At 40.1% G+C, this 25499-nt stretch overlaps 1 protein-coding gene across 5 annotated transcripts in view; it reads left to right on the top strand.

Annotated features, from left to right (window-relative positions):
• Positions 1 to 25499, top strand: part of ELP4 (elongator acetyltransferase complex subunit 4) — a 276252-nt gene that overhangs the window by 14398 nt on the left and 236355 nt on the right. For all 5 annotated transcript variants that reach the window (XM_002709032.5, XM_051825657.2, XM_051825667.2 and 2 more), the window contains exon 3: positions 22602 to 22723. In XM_002709032.5, the coding sequence (XP_002709078.2) occupies positions 22602 to 22723 (122 nt within the window). The remainder of the gene's footprint in view (positions 1 to 22601; positions 22724 to 25499) is intronic.

Genomic DNA, 25499 nt, shown 5'->3' with positions numbered 1-25499 from the left:
CGTTTGATCTGTCCATTGCTGTAAGTGGGGTATTGAAGTCCCCCAATACTATTGTATTTGAGTCTATATCTCCCTTTAAATCCCTTAACAATGCTTTTAAATAGCCAGATGCCCTGTAATTAGGTGCATATACATTTATAGTAGTCAAATCTTCCTGTTGAATTGATCCTTTAATCATTATATAGTGTCCTTCTTGTCTCTTTTAATAGTTTTTGTTTTCAAGTCTACTTTGTCTGAGATTAGGATGGCCACACCAGCTCTTTTTTGGTTTCTGTTAGCATGAATTATCTGTTTCCATCTTTTCACTTTTAGTCTGCATGTGTGTGTTTCTTATAGGCAGCAAATAGATGGATTTTCTTTTTTAATCCATTCAGTCATTCTGTGTCTTTTAACTGGGAAATTGAGACCAATTACATTTGCAGTGTGACTATTATTAAGTGCTGCCTTTGCCTTGCTATGTTTCCTTTAATAGTCCTGTTTATGTATTTTGAATTTCATTTGTACTTTTGCTGGGTCATTTTCTGCATTCATTTTCTTTTGTGATGTTTCTGTTTCTGTGTGTAGCTATCCTTGAGCAACTTTTATAGTGCTGAGTGAGTAGTTACAAATTCTTTCAATTTCTGCTTGTTGTGGAAAATCCTTATTTCTTCATTCATAAATGAATGTTTTGCAGGGTACAGTATTCTGGGTTGATAGTTTTTTTCTCTTAAGACTTAGAATATGTCTCGCCATTGTCTCCTTGCCTGTAGGGTTTGTGATGAGAAGTCTGGAGTGAGAGTGAGTCTAATTGGGTTTCCTTTGAATGTGATTTGTCATTTCTCTCCTGCACATTTTAAGATCTGTTCTTTGTGTTTCACTGAGGTGAGTTTTGCTACAGTGCGTTGTGGTGAAGTTCTTTTCTTGTCTATTGGGAGTTCTGTGTACTTCTTGTACTTGGATGTCTCTTTCGTCTCCAGTCTGGTGAAGTTCTACGTTATTATTTCATTAAGAAGGCCTTCTAATCCTTTCTCTACACGCCTTCTGGAATTCCTAGGATCCATAAGTTGGGTCGTTTGATAGAATCTTGTAAATCTCCAACCATGATTTTTAATTTTCTAACTTCTTTCTCTTGTTTTTGATCTCACTATATTATTTCCAGAAATTTGTCTTCTAGTTTTGATATTCTTTCTTCTGTCTCATCTACTGTATTGCTAAGACCTTCCATTGCATTTTTTATTTGGTCTATTGAATTCTTCATTTCTAGTATTTTGTTCTGGCTTCTCTTTAATATCAATTTCTTGAGAGTCCTTTTCATTTAGATCATGAATTTATTTCTGATTGCTTCTATGTAATCTGACTATTAATTTTCTGAATTCCTTATCTGGCATATCTTTTCTTTTTTTAAAGATTTATTTATTTACTTGAAAGTCAGAGTTATACAGAGAGATGGAGAGGCAGAGAGAGATATCTTCCATCAGATGGTTCACTCCCCAGATGGCCACGATAGCCGGAGCTGTGCCCATCCGAAGCCAGGAGCCAAGAGCCTCCTCCAGGTCTCCCACTCGGGTGCAGGGGCCCAAGGACTTGGGCCATCTTTTGCCGCTTTCCCAGGCCATAGCAGAGAGCTGGATTGGAAGTGGAGCTGCTGGCATGGGATGCCAGCACTGTAGGCAGTGGCCTTATCTGCTAAGCCACAGCACCAGTGCCTCTGGAATATCTTCAATCCCTTCTTCAGCCTCCATTATTGAAATACTGTTCCTTTTTCGAATTCACAGAATCTTCCTTATTCTTATTAAGGATTTTTCTTTTATTTTTCGGCATTTCTGATTGATTTTGTCCCTAATTTGTAAGTTTGTGCCTGTAGTGTGATGTCACTCTGGTATGCACTGCAGCATGTCTGTGCATTGCAAATGGAAGCACACAGCCCTGCGTCCTGGAGCCCTGTTTCCTTCTAGATCGTGCTGGAGGCAGAAACCAGAGGTTTGCTGCACTAAGCACCACCTACTGGGGGCCAGGCTCACTTCTCACAGGTGCATGAATCAAGTTCGAGTTTTCGATGTTTAGGACTACTCCTTATTGTACTGCATGCATGATTGGGAGGAAATCACTTTGAAATGTGATCCTCTTTCTCAGGTTGAGGGTGTTGTGAGGTGACCCCCACAATTGATGGGCCTGTGTATGGGAGGCAAATGCAGCAGCCCCCTGTTTACACTCGAAAATGTAGACAGTCAATATGGCTTCTCCCCACCAGCTGTAGGTCCAGCTGTGGGGAGGTGGGAGACATAGATGGACCGGGGCATGCCCGACCTCTCTTTTTGTTCCCCTATAATTTCTCCTTCCCGCCTGCAGCTTCAAATGCAGTTCGCCAAGCTTCCCTGCCTGCAGCTATCTGCAGCTTCGTGGACTCACAACCTCTCAACTCGTTCGCTGTCGGGTGTGGCACCAATGTCCTCGTTCAGCCTCTCTGCTGCGCCTTTGCTGTGCCTCCACCACTTCTCCTTCCTCTTTGCTCTCTTAGTGTGGACCAGAGCAGTCTCTGCCGTACTCCTGAGCTTCTCTGCATGAACTTCCTGTGAATCCATCATGGCTTGTATACCCTCTGCTTACTATCTATCTGTTTTGTCCTGCGGGACTTGGAAAGTCCTGTTGCTATCCTGCTGTCTTGGCCCCTCCCCCTGGTATACTGTGTGTTGATTTTATATCCTTCCATTTTGCCAAACTCTTTTGTAAGTTCCGATAATCTCTTAGTGGAGTCTTTTGGTTTTGCTTTGAAAGGATCATGTCATCTGCAAACAGGGATAATTCAACCTCTTCCTTTTCATTTATATCCCTTTGATTATTTATTTATTTATTTGTCTAATGGCTCTGGATAAAATTTTCAGAACTATATTGAATAGTAATGGTAGGAATGGACATCCTTGTCCTTAGTAGAAATGCTACCAGCTTTTGTTTTTTTCTGTATATAATATATAAGATTTTTTTGTGTGAATGGATATTGATTTACATCCACTGGCTCACTCCTGAAATGGCTGCAATGGCTAGACCTGGGCTGATCTAAAACCAGGTGCCAGGAGATTCCTCTGGGTCTCCCACGTGGTTTCAGGAGCCCAAACATTAGGACCATCTTCTACTGTTTTCCCAGGCCATGGCTGGAAGCTGGAGTGGAAGAGAGCAGCTGGGACTCAAACTGGCGCTCATATGGCATGCCAACACCACAGGCAGATGCTTAACCTACTATGCCACAGAGCTGGCCCCAAAGATAAAAGTAATTTTTTTTTTTAATTTTATGTATTTATTTGAGAGGTAGAGTTACAGAGAGAGAAAGAGAGGGAGAAACAGGGAAAAAAGTCTTCCATCCACTGATTCACTCCCCTAATTGCTGCAACTACCAAAGCTAAACTGATCCAAAGCCAGGAGCCGGGAGCTTTCTCAGGGTATCCCACATAGGTACAGGGGCCCAAGAACTTGAGCCATCTTCTACTGCTTTCCCAAGCCATAGAAGAGAGCTGGATCAGAAGAGAAACAAACCAGCACCCATATGGGATGCTGTCACCACAGAGGCTTAGCCCCAGCCCCACTTCCAGCTTTTGACATTCAGTACGGTGCTAGCTATAGGTTTGTCATATATTGCCTTGATTATGTTGAGGTATGTTCCTTCTATACCCAATTTTTTTAAAGGTTTTTATCATGTAAAGATGTTATATTTATCAAATGTTTTCTCTGCATCTGTTGAGATAATTATATGGTTTTCATTCTTCACTTTGTTAATGTGCTATATCATACCATCCCTGCATACCAGGGATATATCCCACTTGGTCCAGGTGAATGAGTTGCCCTCTCTTTGATACTTCGATAGGTTATTTATTGTACTAAGTGCTGTATATACTTCTATGATTTTTTTCCTTGGTACAGCAACCTCATGATTCACTCAATTCATAGGATCTGTGCATTTTAAACATAAGGAAATAAGGCTCAGAGGACGGAAATAACTTCCCCAGTCTCACAGAAAACCGGCTTTGTAAATTTTGGCATCGTTCCAAACCCCGTGTTTTTAGTAACTGTGCCCTGGAGCTGTCCTATTTTACTGAGCAGCCACAACCAGTAAAGTAGAGGCTGTATGCCCTTTTTAGAATGGTAAAATATAGAATGGTAAGATAAAGCCTAATTTTGTGAGGATTTATTTCTTTAAGTGAACTTCAAAAATTATTATTTAATGACCATACAGTAAGGATGGACATTGCAGGAGTATAAAGACCCTCATTTTATATGGTCGATATTTCTACTTTCATCTCAGGCTGTTTTGTCTTTAACATGGTGAAATGATATATGGAGACTGCTAATAAGATTCCCAGGTATACAGTTTTTTTTGTTTTTTTTTTTTTTGACAGGCAGAGTGGACAGTGAGAGAGAGAGACAGAGAGAAAGGTCTTCCTTTGCCATTGGTTCACCCTCCAATGGCCTCCATGGCCAGCGCACTGCGGCCGATGCACCGCGCTGATCCAATGGCAGGAGCCAGGATCCAGGTGCTTTTCCTGGTCTCCCATGGGGTGCAGGGCCCAAGCACCTGGGCCATCCTCCACTGCACTCCCTGGCCACAGCAGAGAGCTGGCCTGGAAGAGGGGCAACCGGGACAGAATCCGGCGCCCCAACCGGGACTAGAACCCGGTGTGCCGGCGCCACTAGGCGGAGGATTAGCCTAGTGAGCCGCGGCGCTGGCCGGTATACAGTATTTTTTAAAGATTGTCTGGGGGCAACATTGTGCCATAGCAGGTTATGCCACTGCTTATAACAAGGTAATCCCACAACAATGTGCTGACTTAAGTCCTCTCCACTCCTCTTTTATCCAACTTCCTATGAATACACCTGGAAAGGCAGCAGAAGGTGGCCCAAGTGCTTGGGTCCTTGCCAGCCATGCAGGAGACCACTATGGGGTTCCTGTCTCCTGGCTTCAGCTTCAGCCTGGCCCAGACCTAGCTGTTAAGGACTTTTGAGGAGTGAACCAGCAAATGGAAGATCTCTCTATATATCTGCCTTTCAAATAAATATCTTTTTTTGCAAAAAAAAAAAAAAAAAAAAAGGATTGGTCTGTATAATTGTAGCTTACTGCTACTAAAAATGTCCCTCATTAATTTTTTTAAGTCATGCCATTTAATCATTTTGGTCCCATAGTCACTCAACCCAGACATTAATTTCCACGTGGCTCTTGGCTGCAAACTATCTGCTTATTTCTGACTTTATGATTTACTTTGATCTCTCCAATATTATCTTCTGAAAATTTTCCTAGGATTTAGTGCTCAAATCTCTAGATAATGAACAACTTTTAATGAAAGTGAAGGAAAATATGTCTTATAAGTTATTTGTGTCACTCATCAAAGTTCTACATAAATACTTTGAAGACAGTTATTCCTAAAGAACATTTAAGTGGAAAAAATAATGTGATTAGCAAATTCTGTAAATGGTGATTTGAATAACATTTTTTAAAAAATATTTATCTATTTATTTGAAAGGCAGAGTTACAGAGAGGCAGAGGCAGAGGCAGAGAGAGAGAGAGAGAGAGAGAGAGAGAGGTCTTCCATCCACTGGTTCACTCTCTAAATGACTACAACAGCCGGAGCTGGGCCGATCCTAAGCCAGGAACCAGGAGCTTCTTCTGGTTCTCCCACATGTGTGCAGGAGCCCAAGGACTTGGGCCATCTTCCACTCCTTTCCCAGGCCATAACAGAGAGCTGGAGGAGAAGTGGAGCAGCTGGAACTCTAACCGGTGTCCATATGGGATGCCAGCACTGCAGTCAACATCTTTACTCGCTGTACCACAGTGCTGCAGGCAGCAGCTTTACCCACTGTACCACAGTGTTGGCCCCTTTAATCACATTTTCAAAATTTAAAAAAATGAAGATTTTTATTGAAAAATAACCTGGAGTTTTCATATAAAAAAGTATATAATTTTCCAAAGGATATATAAAGTAAATTAGATTGCTCTTTCAAGTCCTTAGCCTCCATCCCCAAAGAAGTCTTATTCTGAGGGTCTTACTAGAATGTTTTTAGGTAAATAATATACATAGGAGCATTCATCACTTTTACTATTTAATATACCATAGAGATTGACCCATGTGCATTCATATAGTTGTAACTCATTCTTGTTAGCAATTGCATAGGAACTCATTGCAATATGTAATCATATTCATTGAGATAGTCCTCTACTAAAAAATTTAAGTAACTTCCACTTTTCTATTACAAACAGTGCTATTGTTGCCGGCGCCGTGGCTCAATAGGCTAATCCTCCACCTAGCGGCGCCGGCACACCGGGTTCTAGTCCCGGTCGGGGCGCCGGATTCTGTCCCGGTTGCCCCTCTTCCAGGCCAGCTCTCTGCTGTGGCCAGGGAGTGCAGTGGAGGATGGCCCAAGTGCTTGAGCCCTGCACCCCATGGGAGACCAGGAAAAGCACCTGGCTCCTGGCTCCTGGCTCCTGCCATTGGATCAGCGCGGTGCACCGGCCGCAGCACGCCGGCCGCGGCGGCCATTGGAGGGTGAACCAACTGCAAAAGACCTTTCTCTCTGTCTCTCTCTCTCACTGTCCACTCTGCCTGTCGGAAAAAAAAAAAAAAAAAAAAACAGTGCTATTGTGCTTAATCTTATATGTGATCTTTGCATATATGCCTCTGTGTAAATATGTGAATACCTTAGAGTATATTCCAAGATACACACATGCCTGATAGAACCCTGTTAAATCGTCTTAGACATTGTTAGAATGTTCTTTCAATTAGTTATACCACCATGTGTTTCAACCAACAATTATAAGTAGACCAGTTTACCCATATCTCACCCTTTTTAAGAAAAATTATTTATTTGTGAAGCAGAGTTATAGCAGAGGGAGAGACAGACAGAGATCTTCCATCTGCTGATTCAGTCCCCAAATGGTTGCAACAGCCAGAACTGGCCTAATCTGAAGTCAGGAGCCAGGACCTTCTTCTAGGTCTCCCAAGTAGGTGCAGGGGCCCAAGTGCTTGGGCCATGTTTCACTGCTTTCGCAGGCCATTAGCAGGGACATGGATTGGAAATGGAGTAACCAGGACTCAAACCAGTGCCACAAGCAATGGCTTAACATTACACCACAGCACTGGCCCCTGCATCTCACCCTTAACACCCTGTATATATATAATTTTAACATTTACCTATCTTATTAGATTAGAAAATTGGGCATTTCATCTAATAGGTTCTGTACTTTCTCCATTCACAAATCAATATAATTTGCACAGTGAATGTGATCTACCTTTTTTTAAAAAAAAAGTTATTTATTTACTTGAAAGTAAGAGTTACACAGAAAGAGAAGGAGAGGCAGAGAGAGGGAGAGGTCTTCCATGCACTGGTTCACTTTCCACTTGGCCTTAACAGCCAGAGCTGCACAAGTCCAAAGCTGGGAGCAGGAGCTTTTTCCAGGTTTCCCACGCCGGTACAGGGGCCCAAGGACATCTTCTACTGCTTTCCCAGGCCATAGCAGAGAGCTGGATCGGAAGTGGAGTAGCCAGGTCTCGAACTGGTGCCCATATGGGCTTTCAGAGTAGAATATTTAGATTCATTGTCAGTATAATTGTGGACAACCAGAAAAATCCAAAGTTAGTCTACCTTAGACCTTCTAAATGCAGCAAAATAAATAAATAAATGTGACCATTCTCTGGAGAATAAATTGAAGAATTACAGCTAGCTTAAAAATTAATTTTCAATTTTTAAAGGTGGCAAGCATCTACCTCTAGGGTTAGGAGGCCTATTAAGACACCCGTACCCTATGTTAGAGTGCATGAGTTTGATAATGGCTCTGGCTGTTTTCTCCAGTGTCCTGCTAATGCAGGCTCTGGGAGTGGTAATGGCTTAACTACCACCTACATGAGAAATCTGGGTTGAGTTCCCAGGTTTGAGCCCTGACCCAGGGCCATTGTGGGCATTTGTGGAGTGAACCAGAAGATGGGAGAGTGTGCCCATTTGCTCTCTCCCCTTCACTCTTTCCCTTTTTGCCTCTCAAATAAAGGAATGAATGAATAAATAAAAAACAGTTGTCAGGAAAGTAAAAATTAAGACTTTCCATGAAGCATACTTATTTCTTGAATTGACTGAGATTGTGTTTACTTTCTGACAGTCTGGTATTTGAGTAAATGTGGAACACTTTAAGTGTATCAAAAATAAAGTTGTCATATAAATATTTAGAGTTTCCAAGTCTCTTTTAAAACAATGGATTGTGATCTATTTGCAAAGATACTGAGCATCAGACAGGTTAATTAGAAATTGTCAGTAATTAAAATGCAAGTTATGTGACATGAATGCATTAATTTTTAGATAATCTCTTACAGTAATTGTATGATTTTAGTTCTAGAAGTAGGAGATAAATGATGTAATTCTGGGCAATTAATTATGACTACAGATGCTTTCTGTCTTACAATAGTGTTGCATCCTAATAAGCCCATCATTAAGTTAAAAATATGGTTATGTTGGGAATTATCTGTAATTATCACTGCACTTTGGTATTAGTTATCTATTTTAACAATATTAACACAAATTTATTATCTTAAACAGAACATATATTTATTATCCTAAAATTTCTGTGATTCCGGTGTCCTCCACATCCAAGGTGTCAGCCAAGGCTGAGTTCTCATCTGAAGACTTGGTGAGGGAAGAATCTGCTTCTAAGCCCACAGTTGATTATTGCTGGCATTCAGTTTCTTGCTGACTGTAGCCAGAGGCTGCCCTCTCCATAAGGCAACTCAGAAGGTGTCGCTCCCCCTCTTCATGGAGGAACGACACAGGACCCTGCGCTGTTCTTTCATCTGCTCGGCCCTCCCCGGGTTTGCTGCTGGTTCTTCCCGGGTTGGCTACTGTCCCTTCCACCTCCGTGGAAGGGCGGTTCCCCCTGGCCACTTTCCCCACTTCCACAGGGGAGCGGCACACCGCCGGCCGGCTCTCTTGGGGACTGCACAGGTGTTCCTTCAGATGTTCCCCTTAGATGTTCCTGGTGCATGTTGTCTCTCTCCTCCTTTATAGTCCTCTTCCACCAATCCCAACTCTGCTACCCACACGCCGAGTACGCTGCTCTCCTCCAATCAGGAGTAGGTCCTACAGTTTATTGGTTGAACTGGAGGCAGCTACGTAGAAGCTGTTTCTCCCTTCTCAGCGCCATATTGTGGGAGAGCAGATGCATAGAATAAGTCTTAATTCCAGTAACTTAGTCTAGTCCGAGTTGCTCCCCACAAGAAGGTGTCTTCTTATTTCTTCAAAACCAGAGAGTGTCTCTCAGTAAGATAGATGTTATGGTCTTCCACAACAAAAGTGCTATTCCATCACCATTGCCACATCCTGTTGGTTAGGAGCAAGTCCCAGGTCCTGCTGCACTCAAAGGGATTATACAAAGGCATGAATATCAGGAGACAGGAATCATAGAGATCACCTTAGAATATGTCTAGCCTACTTTTCCTAATTTTAATTTGTTATAATTTTTCATAATAGCAAAAATGAATCATTCTCAGAACTGTTCTTACAAAAATGTAATAGTGTTTTTTTTTTTTTAAGGATTTACTTTATTTATTTGAAAGAAAGAGTTACAAAGAGAGATAGAGCCAGAGAGAGAGAGAGAGAAAGACAGCTTCCATCTGCTGGTTCACTCCTCAAATGACCACAATGGCCAGAGCTGAGCTGAGCTGATCTGAACCCAGGAGCCAGGAGCTTCTTCTAGGTCTCCCATGTGGGTACAGGGGCCCAAGGAGTTGGGCCATCTTGTACTGCTTTCCCAGGCCACAGCAAAGAGCTGGATCAGAAGTGGAGCAGCTGGGACTCAAACCCGTGCCCAAATGGGATGCTGGCACTGCAGGCCCCGGCTTTAACCCACTGCACCACAGCACCAGACCCATATAGTACTTTCTTATCAGTTACCTTCAGTCTTTCTTTTAGTATGTTGAGCTCTAATGGTACCTCAAAAAGTTCATGAAAAATAGTTATTACAATAACTATAACATAATGCATGTATCTCTGCCTCTACAACCCCAGCAACAGTTGCTCAGTAATTCTCAAGGTAGCACATTCCATCTTTCCCATCAACTTGGTAAACCTTTATGTTTATGCGCCAAAATAAACATCTTTTAACTCCATTTTCTGTGAGCTTTTTTAAGGGCCTGCGTATATTTTCCTTCTACATTGTGCAGTAAATTTCAAACATTTTTCTTACTAAGCAAGAGTGGGCAAACTGTAGCCTTCTGGCTGACCATCTAGCTCTATAAATGAAGACTTGCAGGGACACTGTTATTCTTAGTCATTTTCACGTTGTCTGTGTGGTTCAGTAGCAGAATTGAGTAGTTGACAATATGGTCCCCAAGCCTAAAAAATTTACTTTCTTATTTAAAAAGTGCTTGCCAGTCCCTGTTTTGTATTATTATATTTTATTACTGATTTATTTTGTAGTTGTAGTGTACAATCTGTTAAAGGCTTGAAATACGACAACTTGAGATCAGTGCTGTTCTTTACTATAGTCACCTGACCTTTGGTCCGCAAACATTTAGACTTCTACCATGTGTTAAGCACTGATAGGCAGTATAAATCTTGGGTTTTACTCTTTACGAACTTAAACTGGATGTTGGTTGCACATGGAAAACGTATGACAATACTATGTAATGTGCACATGTGTATGTAAATGTAACAGGTGTGGAAAAGAGTTGAATCAAAGTATGAGTAGAAATTGAAGAGAAATGAAGGGAAAAATATTCATGTGGGTAACTACATTAACAAATGCATGAAAGGACTCGGGAGAGTAGTCTTATACAAAAGCTGAATGATAAGCCCTTCTAAAGCAGAAAGCACATACATTAAGCGTAGTCGGAGAATTTTGGCCTCTTTCCTCTTGCCTCCACTACCTACTTGTGGAATTCAAATCATAAAACTTCAGAATCCTTGTATCAGCCCCCAGAATTGCAGTATGCAATGAGCAGGGTATTTACCTTGTATCCACCAGAGACTTCTGGAATTTTTTGCTAAATTTTATGGTCAACTAAATCTATCATGCTTCATCTCCTTGTCATATTTAGTCGTTGTCTCAGAATTAAACTCGTCTGATTTTATGTCTCCATAATACTTTTATCTTCACAAAACTTAGTATTTTTTTCTTTTTACACTCAATTTTCTATTATTTCTTTTCCTTCTAAACTTTTACAGTTTTCCTCTATAATACTGGCACTGTGGTGCACTAAGTTAATCCTCCGCCTGCAGTGCTGGCATCCCATATGGGCGCCGGTTCTAGTCCCGGCCACTCCTCTTCCAGTCCAGCTCTCTGCTGTGGCCTGGGAAAGCAGTGGAGAATGGCCCAAGTGCTTGGGCCCCTACACCCGCATGGGAGACCGGGAGGAGGCTCCTGGCTTCTGGCTTCGGATCGGCACAGCTCTGATGCAGACATTTCAGGAGTGAACAAACGGAGGGAAGACCTTTCTCTCTGTCTCTCACACTGTCTGTAACTCTGCCTGTCAAATAAATAAATAAAATCTTAAAAAAAATACTTCATATAAAACAAACTCTGATATCCTGAAATCATATCATTAAAAATTTTACTGAAACACTTAGAATTTATTGAGGTTTTGTGTCAAGAGCTGATCATATATTCTATAATTTCATAACAATTAGATGAGAGGGTTATGTTGTATAGTAATGAAATTGAAATTTTAAGAGAGGTTAAGTAACTTCTGCATGGTCACAAAGTTAGTGACTCTAATTCAAATCAAATTTCTCCAAAATTAAATCATTGTTTTATACTAAAGATGTATAATTTATCTTAAAAATCCCTTCTGCTGCTAAACATGCCTTTGTCTGTTCCACACTCTATACCTTCTCATTACAACCGTTTACTAACTTCTTAATTATTTTCATCATTTACTAGAGACTCTAGTGATCTCTAACTTCAAGTATGCTTTCAACACTAGTCAGAAGACTTTTGTATAACTCTAGTCTCCCCCTTTTCATAGTCAGTAACCTCAGCGGCTTTTTAAACTTTCTTGTCCTCAAACATCAGACATAACTCCTTTCATCTTAATTCTCTGGAATTACTTGCGGTATTTTGCGCAGAACATCAGAATAAAACTCTCCAACTTCTAATCATTAATCCTCAAAACACCTCATTCACAAATGGAAAGGTACACTGTACATTCCGTTTGAAAATCATCCGTTCCCCTGTACCTTAGATCTTATTTCCTTCCACTCTTCCAAGGATTTGGCAGTGTCTGTTGTCCTCTTATTATCTTTATTTTTTTTTTATTTTTTATTTATTTATTTTTTGACAGGCAGAGTGGACAGTGAGAGAGAGAGACATAAAGGTCCTCCTTTGCCATTGGTTCACCCTCCAATGGCCACCGTGGCCAGTGCACTGCGGCCGGCGCACCGCGCTGATCCGATGGAAGGAGCCAGGTGCTTCTCCTGGTCTCCCATGGGGTGCAGGGCCCAAGGACTTGGGCCATCCTCCACTGCACTCCCTGGCCACAGCAGAGAGCTGGCCTGGAAGAGGGGCAACCGGGACAGAATCCAGCGTCCTGACCGGGACTAGAACCCGGTGTGCCGGCGCCGCAAGGCGGAGGATTAGCCTAGTGAGCCGCGGCGCCCTCCCCTCTTATTATCTTTAACCTTTTATCTTTATTAGTTATATTCTTTGTGTACTTTCAACATGCTCCCTCCATTTTTAAACTTAAAAATAAGGAAGAAAGTTATTACTTTTAAACCCTACACCTCACCACTATTGTTTTTGTTTTTATAGCCAAGCTTCCTGTGTAGTCTGTATTTACATGTTTTTGTAACATTTTAGTCATTCCTCAATCTACTACAGATATTATTATGTTTTTGCAACTGCTATAGCTAGACAATTAATGATTTCTCATTGCTAATTCCAGAGAATATTTCGCAGTCCTCTTCCTTCATGATCTTCATAGCAATTATGTTGTTAATAGTGCTTTCCTTGAGTTACTCCCTTTAGATTCTATTGTAGCCTTCTACTCCTCTGCTTGTGGCTTTTTTTTTTTCTTTTTTAAATTTATTTGACAGATAGAGTTAGACAGTGAGAGAGAGACAGAGAGAAAGGTCTTCCTTCCATTGGTTCACCCCCCAAATGGCCGCTACGGCCAGCACGCTGCACAGATCCAAAGCCAGGAGCCAGGTGCTTCCTCCTTGTCTCCCATGTGGGTGCAGGGGCCCAAGGACTTGGGCCATCCTCCACTGCCCTCCCGGAGCAGAGAGCTGAACTGGAATGGGAACAACTGGAACTAGAACCCGGTGCCCATATGGGATGCCAGCACCACAGGCGGAGGATTAACCAAGTGAGCCATGGTGCTGGCCCTTGCTCATGGCTTTTAAAATTCCTTTTGACTTTACTTAAAATAGTGGTGTCCTATTCCAACTTCTGGCACTACATTTGGTACTTGAATGCCTCAATCTTTGCCCTAACTAGAATGACCAGGGAATAAAACTCATCAGTAACCTATAGGCATTGCTGTATAGATAGGATACACAGAGAAATGTAGACTTCATTTTCAACTCCTTATTCAACATTTCCCATTAAATATTTTATAGGCACCCCAAAAGTTCAATTTTAACCTACCTCCTAATTGTACCCCTTTTTTCTAAATCTATCTCTCTCCCTTATGAGCTCTGGATGATTGAATCAACCAAGTGCCAGAGAGAGACCTTTTGATGTGTTTGTCTCCAATGCTATATTCATCCTGTAATCACTAAGTCCTCATTGTTTTTGCCTTTTTAAATTTTATTTTTAATACACTTTTTGCCACAAATGTTATTATGTGTATGTATAGGATTCAGTGTACTATTCCAATGCATGTGTGCAATGTGTAAGCAGATGAGAGTAACTGGCATGTCTATCACCTAGACATTTATCATTTCTTCATGTTGGGAACATTCCACATTCTCTACTAATATTCAGTTAATTACATCTCATCCTTTCGGTAATATACTAGGAGTCATCTTTTCAGCATATCTAGGTATACTCTTCTTTATATAAGTTTTTGATAGGAATGGAAAAAAGTGTCTTAAAGGTTAAGAAGGGTTTTTACCCTTTTTTTTAATTTTTAATTTTCATTTTACTTTCATGTACTTTCAACATGCTCCCCCCGTCAACATGCTACTTATTAACAGATTCAGTATAATTTGTAGATAATGATATTCTTCTCTTCCCTCCCACTCTCCTTCCTTCTTTCTTTTTTTTTAGTTTTTGACATATTTCAATATTATAGTAAACATGTTTTTATTATAGTAAAAAGGCTTAATGCTTCACAAAATAAAAAGCTTAACAAGGAAAAGCAAAAAGCCCCTAGTTTAGTGTGTAATTCTTTCTATTTCTTCAGTGTGTAATTCTTTTTCTCTCTTTCCTTATTGATACTACCCTAATTCATGCTATAATCAACTACTCTCATGGAAATTATAAGAGCTTCTTAAGTGGTCCCTGCGTTTAATATTTCTATTACTTAGTCCATTGTCTAGCGTTGTCAGGATTGAACTAATATGAAAATCTTATGATGTATCCTGGCATAAGATCTTTCTGTGCTCCCTATTGATCTTAACAATAAGTTCCAAGTTTTAACACAAGGTCAAGGCTTTAACCATCTACCATGACTTATTCACTTCAGCCTTTTATCTTCACAACCTCTTGCTTTTCTTCTTGTTTTGTGTTTATCACCCCAACCTTTTAATTCCAATAAAGTAGTATTATTGTTCCAAATCTTCGTTTATGTTCTTTCTTATTGCCTATTTTCCCATCTCTTAATCATCTTTTAGATCTCCACTTAGATATATTTTTAAGGATCATGATGCTTCCCTAAACTTCTACTTTCCTTCTCTGTATCCATATTCAGTATTCCTCCTAAATATTTCTGTAGTATTTTTTCTTTTTAAAATTGTGTGTGTGGTGCTGGCTGTGACATAGTGGGTAAAGCTGCCGCCTGCAGAGCCAGCATCCCATATGGGCGCCTGTTCAACTCCCCACTGCTCCACTTCTGATCCAGCTCTCTGCTGTGGCCTGGGAAAGCAGTAGAAGATGGCCCAAGTCCTTGAGCCCCTGCACCCTCATGGGAGACCCGGAAGACACTCCTGGCTCCTGGCTTCTGGCTCCTGGCTTCAGATCAGCACTGCTCTGACTATTGCGGCCAACTGGGGAGTAAGCCAGCAGATGAAGACCTATCTCTCTCTCTCTCTCTGCCTCTCCTTCTGTGTAACTCTGACTTTCAAATAAATAAATCTTTTTTTTTTTAAATATTGTGTGTGTATGTGTGTGAGTTTTTCATTATAATTTAAAGAGAACACTCTATCTGCTGGTTTACTCCTCAAATACCTGCTGGGCCAGGCCAAAGCCAGGAGCCAGGAGCCTCATCGAAGTCTCCTATGTGGGTGGCAGGGGCACACATACTTAGGCCATCTTCTGTTGCTTTTCCCAGGCTATTAGTAGGGGACTGGCTCAGAAGTGGGGTAGCCAGGGCACAAACTAGCACCCATAAGGGATGCTGGTTTCACAGACAGGGACTTTACCTGGTATACCACAATGCCAGCTCCTGTAGTATTCTTTTTATTTATTTATTTATTTGATTTATTTGAAAGGCAGAGTTATGGTGGGGGACAGCAAGATAAGGTCTTCTTTCCATCCGCTCCCCAAGTGGCTGCAATGGCTGGGACAGGGCCAGGCTGAAGCCGGGACCCAGGAGCACTATTGAGGTCTCCCACATGGGTGCAGGGGCCCAAGTACTTGGGCCATCCTCTGCTGCTTTTCCAGGTGCATTAACAGGGAGCTGGATCAGAAATGGAGCAACCAAGACTCAAACCAGTGCCTATATGGGTTGCTGACATTACAGAGAGCAGCTCCACCTACTACACTACAACACCAGCCCTGTCCTATAGTATTCTTTATCTTTTCATGGCACTTACTACATCTTATTGAAATATTTGATCATAATCGTCTACTTTATTCAATAGACTTGTAAACTGTGATCATGGTAACCCTGTAGGGACACAACATAATGAATGAATGACTGAATGAGTGAATGATTTGAAAGTTAATAGGAAATAGGTAGTCATGGAGAATTGTTTTTTTTTAACTTTTTTATTTTCATTTTTATTTGAAATTATGAGAGAGAAAGAGAGAGGGAGTGGGAGAGAGCTATTCCATCTGCTGTTTTACTGCCCAAATGGCTGCAGCATTCTAGGCTGGGCCAGGCTGAAGCCAGGAGCTAAGAGCTTCTTCTGGGTCTCCCACATGGGTGCACTTGGGCCATCCTCTGTTGCTTTCCCAGGCACATAAGCTGGAAAAGTGAAGCAGCCACTACAAAGCCACAGCTTTGGTCTGTGCTGGAGGGAGAAAGCGTTCAATTGAATATTAAAGCTTTAACATTGACTATTCCAAGTTTTAATAATTGAAATGTGAGAAAATAATGGAAGCAGCCCCAGGTATCATTAAAAGTGAGAAAAGAAAACTTGTGTCATTATCAGTGTGCTTTACTACTGTAGAATAGAGCAGGACATTTTCATATCTCTCAACCTAGAAATTAAACTATTAATTCAGGCCAAAATTACATGTGCTTTTTGGCAGTTCTGTCACATCATTATCGTTTTTACTTGCCCAGTGTTATGGGGATTCACTAAATAGATTAATTAAATGCTTATTATACAACCTCAAAATTTGTTTCACAAAATTGGTAATTTTCAGCTTGATAAAGCTTAGTGTTTTTGCTAATCCCTAAGTAGATGATCTTCTTCCTATTAGTATTTCCTGCCCCACAGGGCTCTTCAAGAAAATAGAGGTGATAACTATTATTGTGTGTGTGTGTGTGTTGTGTGTGTCTATGAGAGACTATGTTTTAGCCAAAGTATATTAGATTTGTCTGGTTTATAAAACTGGATATGTTTTTGTTGTGTTCTCCTTAATTCTACAAATATTTAGTACATGTATACCATGTGCCCAATGCTAGGGATATAATAAGGTGCATTCTCTGCCATGTGAATCTTTTAACTTCCTGGGAAATTTTCAATAATGTGTATTAAAGCTTCTGTGGAGGTTCAGATGGTGCACATACTGAGTATTTCACTCATACTGGAGGAAAGCTTCTCAAAGGTAGTACTATATCATCTGAGTCCAGGAGGATTTGAGCAAATTAGTTTCCCAGTTAGCAAAAGGAATTATGCAATGATCCTGAGATAGGAAGCAATATGTTCATTTCTAGTAAGTAGCTTTAAGTACTTGGCTGTTCCTGGAGTATGTCTTATATGGAAGGGAAGTGTTGAGAAACAGCAACACGAGATCTAGAGAGGCTTGTATATCTTTGTTTTTGGGTGTTTTTCTCCTGAGAGCAATGAGGAGCCATTAAATGTTTAAAAAGGGGAAGGGAAAAGGTTAGATACTCTTTAGAAAAAATACTCTTGAGTATGTGGAGAATAGTGTGGAGGGATCAGGAATGGAAATACAGGGCCAGTTGGAGGCAGATGACAGTGAGAGATGGTGAATTAAGCTAAGTTTTTAGCAGGAAAGAAAGAAGGAAGTTGATGGATTCTAAAGATTTTAGGAATTTGAAGTCATTGGACTTTTTGACTAATTGTTAGAATATAAAGAAAAGGAAGAGCTGAAGGCAAAAATAACCATGACTAACATTTATTGATCGCTTAAGTATGTGTAAGGCACAATGATCCAAGTATTTAATTTTGTCATAATCCTATTAGTAGTTATAATTTTGTTAATCCCATATTATAGTTGAGGAAATTCAAGCCCATAGCAAATGGGTAAGTAATTTGTCCAATTAGTATGTTCACATAGGAATATTGGCAATAAGAAAGGGAAATAGATGGCTTGTTTCCTTATATAAGCAAGTGAATTATAAAATCCTGTTAGCACATAGAAGTAAAGTTAAGATTATATAAAATATAATTATATAAAATATAAAGCAATATAAGCAAGTGAATTATAAAATCCTGTTAGCACATAGAAGTAAAGTTAAGATTATATAAAATATAATTACATAAAATATAAAGGCCTCTGGACCTTTCTGATTAAGATAACCATCATGTCTGATAACAATATAACTAGATCAATAGACTTTCGTAACTTTTGGATATTTTTATCAGTAGCACTTTACATTATCATAATTTAAAATCTGTTGGGAGGGTCTTTATTCAATCTCCATCTTGGTTATTGGTCTATATAAGTTTTCTATCTCTTCATGCCTCAATTTTGGTATTTTGTATTTTGTATGTTTCCAGAAATCTATCCATTTCTTCTAGATTTTCTAATTTGTTGGCATAAACCTATTTGTAGTATCCTTTTCATCTCTGATTTTTTTTTTTTTTTTTTTTTTTTTTTTTGGGACAGTGAGAGAGAGAGAGAGAAAGGTCTTCCTTTTGCCGTTAGTTCACCCTCCAATGGCCGCCACAGCCAGTGCGCTGTGGCCGGTGCACTGCACTGATCCAATGGCAGGAGCCAGGTACTTCTCCTGGTCTCCCATGGGGTGCAGGGCCCAAGGACTTGGGCCATCCTCCACTGCACTCCCGGGCCACAGCAGAGAGCTGGCCTGGAAGAGGGGCAACCGGGACAGAATACGGCGCCCCGACCGGGACTAGAACCCTGTGTGCCGGCGCAACAAGGTGGAGGATTAGCCTAGTGAGCCGCGGCGCCTGCCGTCTCTGATGTTTTAACATGGATCTCCTCCCTCGTTTTTTGGTTACTTGAGTCAGTGGTTTATAACTTTGTTTATTTTTTAAAAAAACAGTTCTTCATTTCACTGATCTTTTATGTGTTTTTTTTTTTAAATTATCAATTTTGTTCTCTAATTTTTATTTCTTTCCTCCTAATAATTTGGGTTTAGTTTGTTCTAGCTTGTCTAGGTCCTTGAGATGCATTGTTAGATCATTTATTTGAAGCCTTTTCAATTTCTTAACGTAGGCACTAATTGAAGTAAACTTTCCTCTTAACACTGCTTTTGCTGTATCCCGGAAGTTTTGATATGTTGTGGTGTCGTCTTCATTGCTTTCCAGGATTTTTCTTTTAATTTATTCTATGACCAACTGTTCAATCTTATTGTGTTTGCGTATTTTCTAGAGATTTTTAAGTTGTTAATTTCCAGCTTCATTCCATTGTGGTCAGAAAAGATACATGATATGATTTCAAGTTTTTTGAATTTGCTGAGACTTGTTTTATGGCCTACCATATGGTCTGTCCTAGAGAAAGTGCCATGCACTGATGAAAAGAATGTGTATTCTTCAGCTGTGCGATGAAATGTTCTATAGGTAACAATTAGATCCATTTGGTCAATAGTGTAGATTGGCTCTGTTGTTTCTTTGTTGATGTTTTGTCTAATTCATCAGTCCACTGATGAAGGTAGGCTGTTGAGATCCCCTATTATTATTTTTTTAAGATTTATTTATTTGTTTGAAAGAGTTACAGAGAGGCAGAAGCAGAGAGAGAGAGAGAGAGAGAGAGAGAGAGAGAGAGGTGTTCCATCTACTGATTCACTCCTCAGATGGCTGCAATGGCTGGAGCTGCACCGATCCGAAGCCAGGAGCCAGGAACTTTTTCCAGGTCTCATACTCAATGCAGGGGCCCAAGGACTTGAGCCATCTTCCACTGCTTTCCCAGACCATAGCAGAGAGCTGGATCAGAAATGGAGCAGCCAGAACTAGAACCGGTGTCCATATGGGATGCCAGCACTGCAGGCTGCAGCTTTACCCACTAGGCCACAGCGCTGGCTCCCCCTATTATTGTATTGGAGCCTATGTCTCCTTTTAGATTCATTAACGTTTGTTTTAACAGCCAAGTGCCCTAGTATTGGGTACATATACATTTACTATAGTCACATTTCCTGTTAAATTGATCCCTTAATCATTAATTAATGTCCTTCTTTGTCTCTTTTAACAGTTTTTATTTTAAGATCTATTTTGTGTAATATTAGGATGACTAGGTCTGATCATTTTTATTTCTGTGTCCATGGAATATCTTTTTCCCTCCTTTAATTTCTGATATGTGTGTATCTTTGTTGATGAGGTATGTTTCTTGTAGGCAGCATATAGAGGGGTCTTATTTCTTTCTTTCTTCTTTTTTTTTTTTTTTTTTTTTTTTTTGCTTATTTGACTGGTAAAATTAGACAGTATGAGAGAGAGACAGAGAGAAAGGTCTTCCTTCCATGGTTCACCCCTCAAATGGCCGCTAGGGCCGGTGCTGCGCCAATCCGAAGCCAGGAGCCAGCTGCTTCCTCCTGGTCTCCCATAAGGGTGCAGGGACCCAAACACTTGGGCCATCCTCCACTGCCTTCCTGGGCCACAGCAGAGAGCTGGACTGGAAGAAGAGCAGCCGGGACTAGAACCTGGCTCCCGTATGGGATGCCAGTGCTGCAGGTGGAGGATTAACCAAGGGAGCCACGGCACTGGCCCAAGGGGTCTTGTTTTTTAAGCCATTTGGACACTTTATGTCTTTTAATTGGATAATTTAGGCCATTTTCATGCAAGGTTATTGTTGATGAGCAATGACTTAGTCCTACCATTTTTTCATAAATAATTCCATTATTTGTTTTGGATTTCCTTTTTACTTTTAACTAGAAAGTTTTCAGCCTTCACATTCTTTCATGATGCCGATTATCTTTCTCTGTTTCTATTTGTAGCCCATCCTTAACTATCATTTGTAAAGCTGACTGGCTGGTGACAAATATTTTCAATTTCTGTTTCTTTTGGAAGGTCTTTATTTCACCTTCATTTATAAATGAGAGCTTTTCCTTGGTATGGTATTCTGGGTTGACAGGGTTTTCATTTAGGACATAGACTATGCCTCTATTTTCTCCTAGCCTGTAAGGTTGCTGATAAGAAATCATCTGTCATTCTAATTGGAGATCCTTTGAAGTTAATCTGGCATTTTTTTCTTGTACATTTTAAAATTTGTTCCTTATGTTTTGCTTTTGAAAATTTGACCATAATATGTCATGGTGAAGGACTTTTAGGGGTTCTGTGTGATTCCTGCACTTGGATGCCCGCATCTTTCTCCAAATTAGGGAAACTTTCTGCTGTTACTTCACTGAGTAATTTTTCTAAGCCATTCTGTCATTCCATACCTTCAGGAACGCCTAAGACATATATATAGGTGGTTGTTTGATGGTATCCCATGAATCTCAAACACTGTTTTCAGTTTTTGTAATTGTTTTTTGTCTGACTGAGATGTATCCAAAGATTTGTCTTTTAGCGTGGATATTCTTTTTTCTGCTTTACAGAGTCTGTTGTTAAGGCTTCCACTGTTTGGGGTTTTGCTTTGTTTTATTTTGGACATACTGAATTCTTCATTTCTAATATTTAAGTTTGATTTTTTTTTAATATCTATATCTCCTGGCAGAATTGCTCATCCATGTCATGTATGGATTTCTTTAACTCATGTATTTGCTTCTTTTGGTTTTTGTGTAATTGTATGACTATTCTTTAGAATTTCTTTTCAGGTGTTTCATCGATCTATTTATTGTCACATAACAATATTGAAATGTTGTGGTTTTTTGGGGGAATCATATTGTTTTCCTTGTTCATGTTTATTGTATTTCTATGTTTATTTTTATGCATCTGTGGAAACACTTGATGGTTTTCGCCTCTTAGGGCTTTGTTCTTGAAATGTACCTCTATAGCTTAGTTGAATGCCTGCTCCTGCAGCGGATATCCAGAGGTGTGTTCTGGGTGGGCCCACAGAGCTCTGGACAGTGCTCAAGGATGGGGCAAAAGTCCAGAGTGATACCCACATTGGGTGTGGTCGTTCTCCTATTTTGTCAGCTTAGGTATTCAATTAATATTTTTTAAATAAATTGATGATGGCTACTCTCCCTTTAGACACTGCAGTAAGTTTACTTGTTTCTTTTTTTGGGTATGGTATTCAAACTGCTAAAGGATAGATACCTAATATTAAACTGTAGGCATGTAGCCTGTCAGCACAATGGAGGAAACAATGATAATTTGAAGCTGCTTTGATTATGTAGTAAAATCTTAAAAACATAATTCATTTGTGCAGCAGAATCCTCTGAAATAATAATTTGATCATTATAATTTGGAAAAAAGAGATGAAGAAAAACACAAGACAGGAAAATAGTTATACAATTTTTGCAAGTATTATATAATTTGGAAAAAAGAGATGAAGAAAAACACAAGACAGGAAAATAGTAATACAATTTTTGCAAGTATTACTTATATAATGTTATTCATCAGGCTACATACATCAAGTGCTTTATTATTACGACATGAAAGAACTAAGATGCAAGTTTATAGACTAGTTGGTAAGTAGTAATGGTCATTTTAGTGGTGCATAGCCTGAGAAAATTCCCTGCGACTTAGTAAGAAAAAAAACTCTCCAATTCACTTATGTTATAAACATACATAATCCTGTAAATTTTGTAGCTGTCAGAGTGTAGTACTTAGAGAATAATCTTTGGAATCAGCAAGTCTGTGTTAAAGATTCTTACTTCTCATTGACTATCCTGAAAATTACCTTAACCTATCTGACTATGCCTTAGCCCCCTCACATACTTGTTCTAAGGGAGAAAAATAATAAAAACATGTGAGAGTGCTTGTTCTATGAAACGGTACTGAGTGTAACCTTCTCTTTCTTATAGAAGAGGATAAATACAGTATTTATTCACCCCTGCTCTTCAAGTATTTCCTGGCCGAGGGAATCATCAACGGGCATACTTTATTGGTCGCATCTGCTAAAGAAGACCCCGCTGACATTTTACAGGTATAAAATATGTTAACTCAATAGTGCATTTTGAATACTTCATGAAAAGAATTCATATATGTAATCAATATATATATGTATGCAAACTACATTTAAATGCATTAATGGAGCTGTACTTTTTTTTAGAAATTTATCAATGCATTAGATTCTCAAGGTCACAGCAAATGCATGATAATTACAACAACACAATTGTAATCAATTATGTTAATGTGATGTTAATACAAAGAGAAGATGGGGGGCACCGCAGCTCACTAGGCTAATCCTCCGCCTTGCGGCGCCGCCACACTGGGTTCTAGTCCCGGTCAGGGAGCCGGATTCTGTCCCGCTTGCCCCTCTTCCAGGCCAGCTCTCTGCTGTGGCCAGGGAGTGCAGTGGAGGATGGCCCAAGTCCTTGGGCCCTGCACCCCATGGGAGACCAGGAGAAACTCCTGGCTCCTGCCATCGGATCAGCATGGTGCGCCGGCCACGGCGGCCATTGGAAGGTGAACCAACGGCAAAGGAAGACCTTTCTCTCTGTCTCTCTCTCTCACTGTCCACTCTGCCTGTCAAAAAAAAATACAAAGAGAAGAGAGTCAATGTACCTCATAAATACAGGGTTTTGTTTTTGTTTTTGTTTTTTGTTTGTTTGTTTGTTTGACAGGCAGAGTGGACAGTGAGAGAGAGAGAGACAGAGAGAAAGGTCTTCCTTTTGCCGTTGGTTCACCCTCCAATGGCCGCTGTGGCCAGCCCACCGCGCTGATCCGATGGCTGGAGCCAGGTGCTTCTCCTGGTCTCCCATGGGGTGCAGGGCCCAAGCACCTGGGCCATCCTCCACTGCACTCCCTGGCCACAGCAGAGAGCTGGCCTGGAGGAGGGGCAACCGGGACAGACTCTGGCACCCCGACCGGGACTAGAACCCGGTGTGCCGGTGCCGCAAGGCAGAGGATTAGCCTAGTGAGCCGCGGTGCCGGCTTTTTTTTTTTATTTTTTTAAAAATTTATTTGAAATGCAGAGTTACAGAAAGAGTAGAAGAGATAGATAGAGGGATCTTCTATCCACTGGTTCACTCCCCAAATGTCTGCAACTACCATGGTTGGGCCAGGAAGAAGCCAGGAGAGAGGCGTTTCTTCCAGGTCTCCCACATGGCTGCAGGAAAAATATCCTTTAGTTATTTACCTCTGATTATAGCATTCTCATTTTGACCTGATTAATCTATTTTCATTCTAACTATTGCTATGTAGAAGCAGATTTTCAAAATATCTAAGCCTTTTTTTTATGATTCATAAAGTATGACTTAACTCTTAAGAAATCGTTGGGGCAGGCGTTTGGCATAGCAAGTTAAGCTGCCACCTGCAATGATGGCATCCCTTATGGGCACAGATGTCTAGTCTCAGCTGCTCCACTTCTGATTCGGCTTCCTGCTAATTTTCCATGGGAAAGTGTTAGAAGATGGCTCAAGTACTTGGGTCGTTGCACCCACATGAAAGACCCAGATGAAGCTTCTGGCTCCTGACTTCAGCTTGGCTCAGCTCTGGTCATTGTGCCAAAAGATGAAAGATTTGTCTGTTTCTGTCCTGCTCTCTATATAACTCTGCTTTTCATATAAGTAAGTAAATCTTAAAAAAATAATAAATAAATTCCTTAAAGGAAACAGAATTTTTTTTTAAGATTTATTTTACTTAGTTGAAAGAATTAGAGAGAGAGGTAGAGCCAAGGAGACAGAGAGGTCTTCCATCCACTGGTTTACTCCCCAAATGACCACAATGGCCAGAGCTGAGCTGATCTGAAGCCAGGAACCAGTAGCTTCTACTGGGTCTCCCATGGAGGTGCAGGGACCTAAGGACTTGGGCCATCTTCCTCTGCTTTCCCAGGTCATACCAGAGAGCTGGATTGGAAGAGGAGCAGCCAGGACTTGAATCGGCACCCATATGCAGCGCTACAGGCTGGGGCTTTAACCTGCTACACCACAACGCTGGCCCCAAGAAACTTGAATTTTTAATCTTCACCTTGAAACTATTAGATGAGATTAGTCTGGGCAATTAGATTAGTTTAGTGTGGGAAATCACCACTATAGGATTTCAAATAATGGAATAAAAATAATTGGGGTATCTATCTGTCTATATAAACAGCAAGTTATATGACATCTATAATATTTTAATTTCTACTTAAGCAAAAATATACTGGTTCCCAAGAACTATAATATTTGCCATTTTTACTACAAACTTTATAGCTTTATTCTAAATATATGTAATTAAATTAAAATGTTCATAAATACAAAGATTGTTGTATTGAAGAAGTAATATACTACATAGTCGTGATACTGGAGAATGCTGGGAAAAAGTAAGGAAAAACAGCTGTAGATTATCTGATAATTATATTACCAAGTATACCAAATATATAAATCAGAACAACAATATAGAAATTGGAAGTAATAATTAAGTAAAATTGTTTTGCTTAAAGAATGACAGAGATGAATAAGCAGTAATGATAAAATGTGTGATTAAAATATCATATCTTCTTTAAGCCAGGCATACTTTTTAGCTTAGAACAATTCTGACTTTCAGAATTCTTAATTTCTTTGTCTAGGACAGGACCCCAACTTAAGACATTGTTTGAATAGAATCCATGATCTAAAGTCACTTCTCCATTTAATAGTTGTAATTTCAGTACATAGTCTACAAAATAACAAATAAATATGTTATTTACAATGAATTTGTAGGATGCTAAATACTGTTACAATAACTGTGAACAACACCAACAAATTTTCCATAAAAGTTTGTTTCAGAGCATAAAGATT

Source organism: Oryctolagus cuniculus, chromosome 1 (assembly GCF_964237555.1).
Source record: "Oryctolagus cuniculus chromosome 1, mOryCun1.1, whole genome shotgun sequence".
Lineage (NCBI taxonomy): Eukaryota > Metazoa > Chordata > Mammalia > Lagomorpha > Leporidae > Oryctolagus > Oryctolagus cuniculus.
The sequence above is the reverse complement of the archived record's forward strand: the minus strand, read 5'-3'. Positions and strand labels throughout refer to the sequence as shown.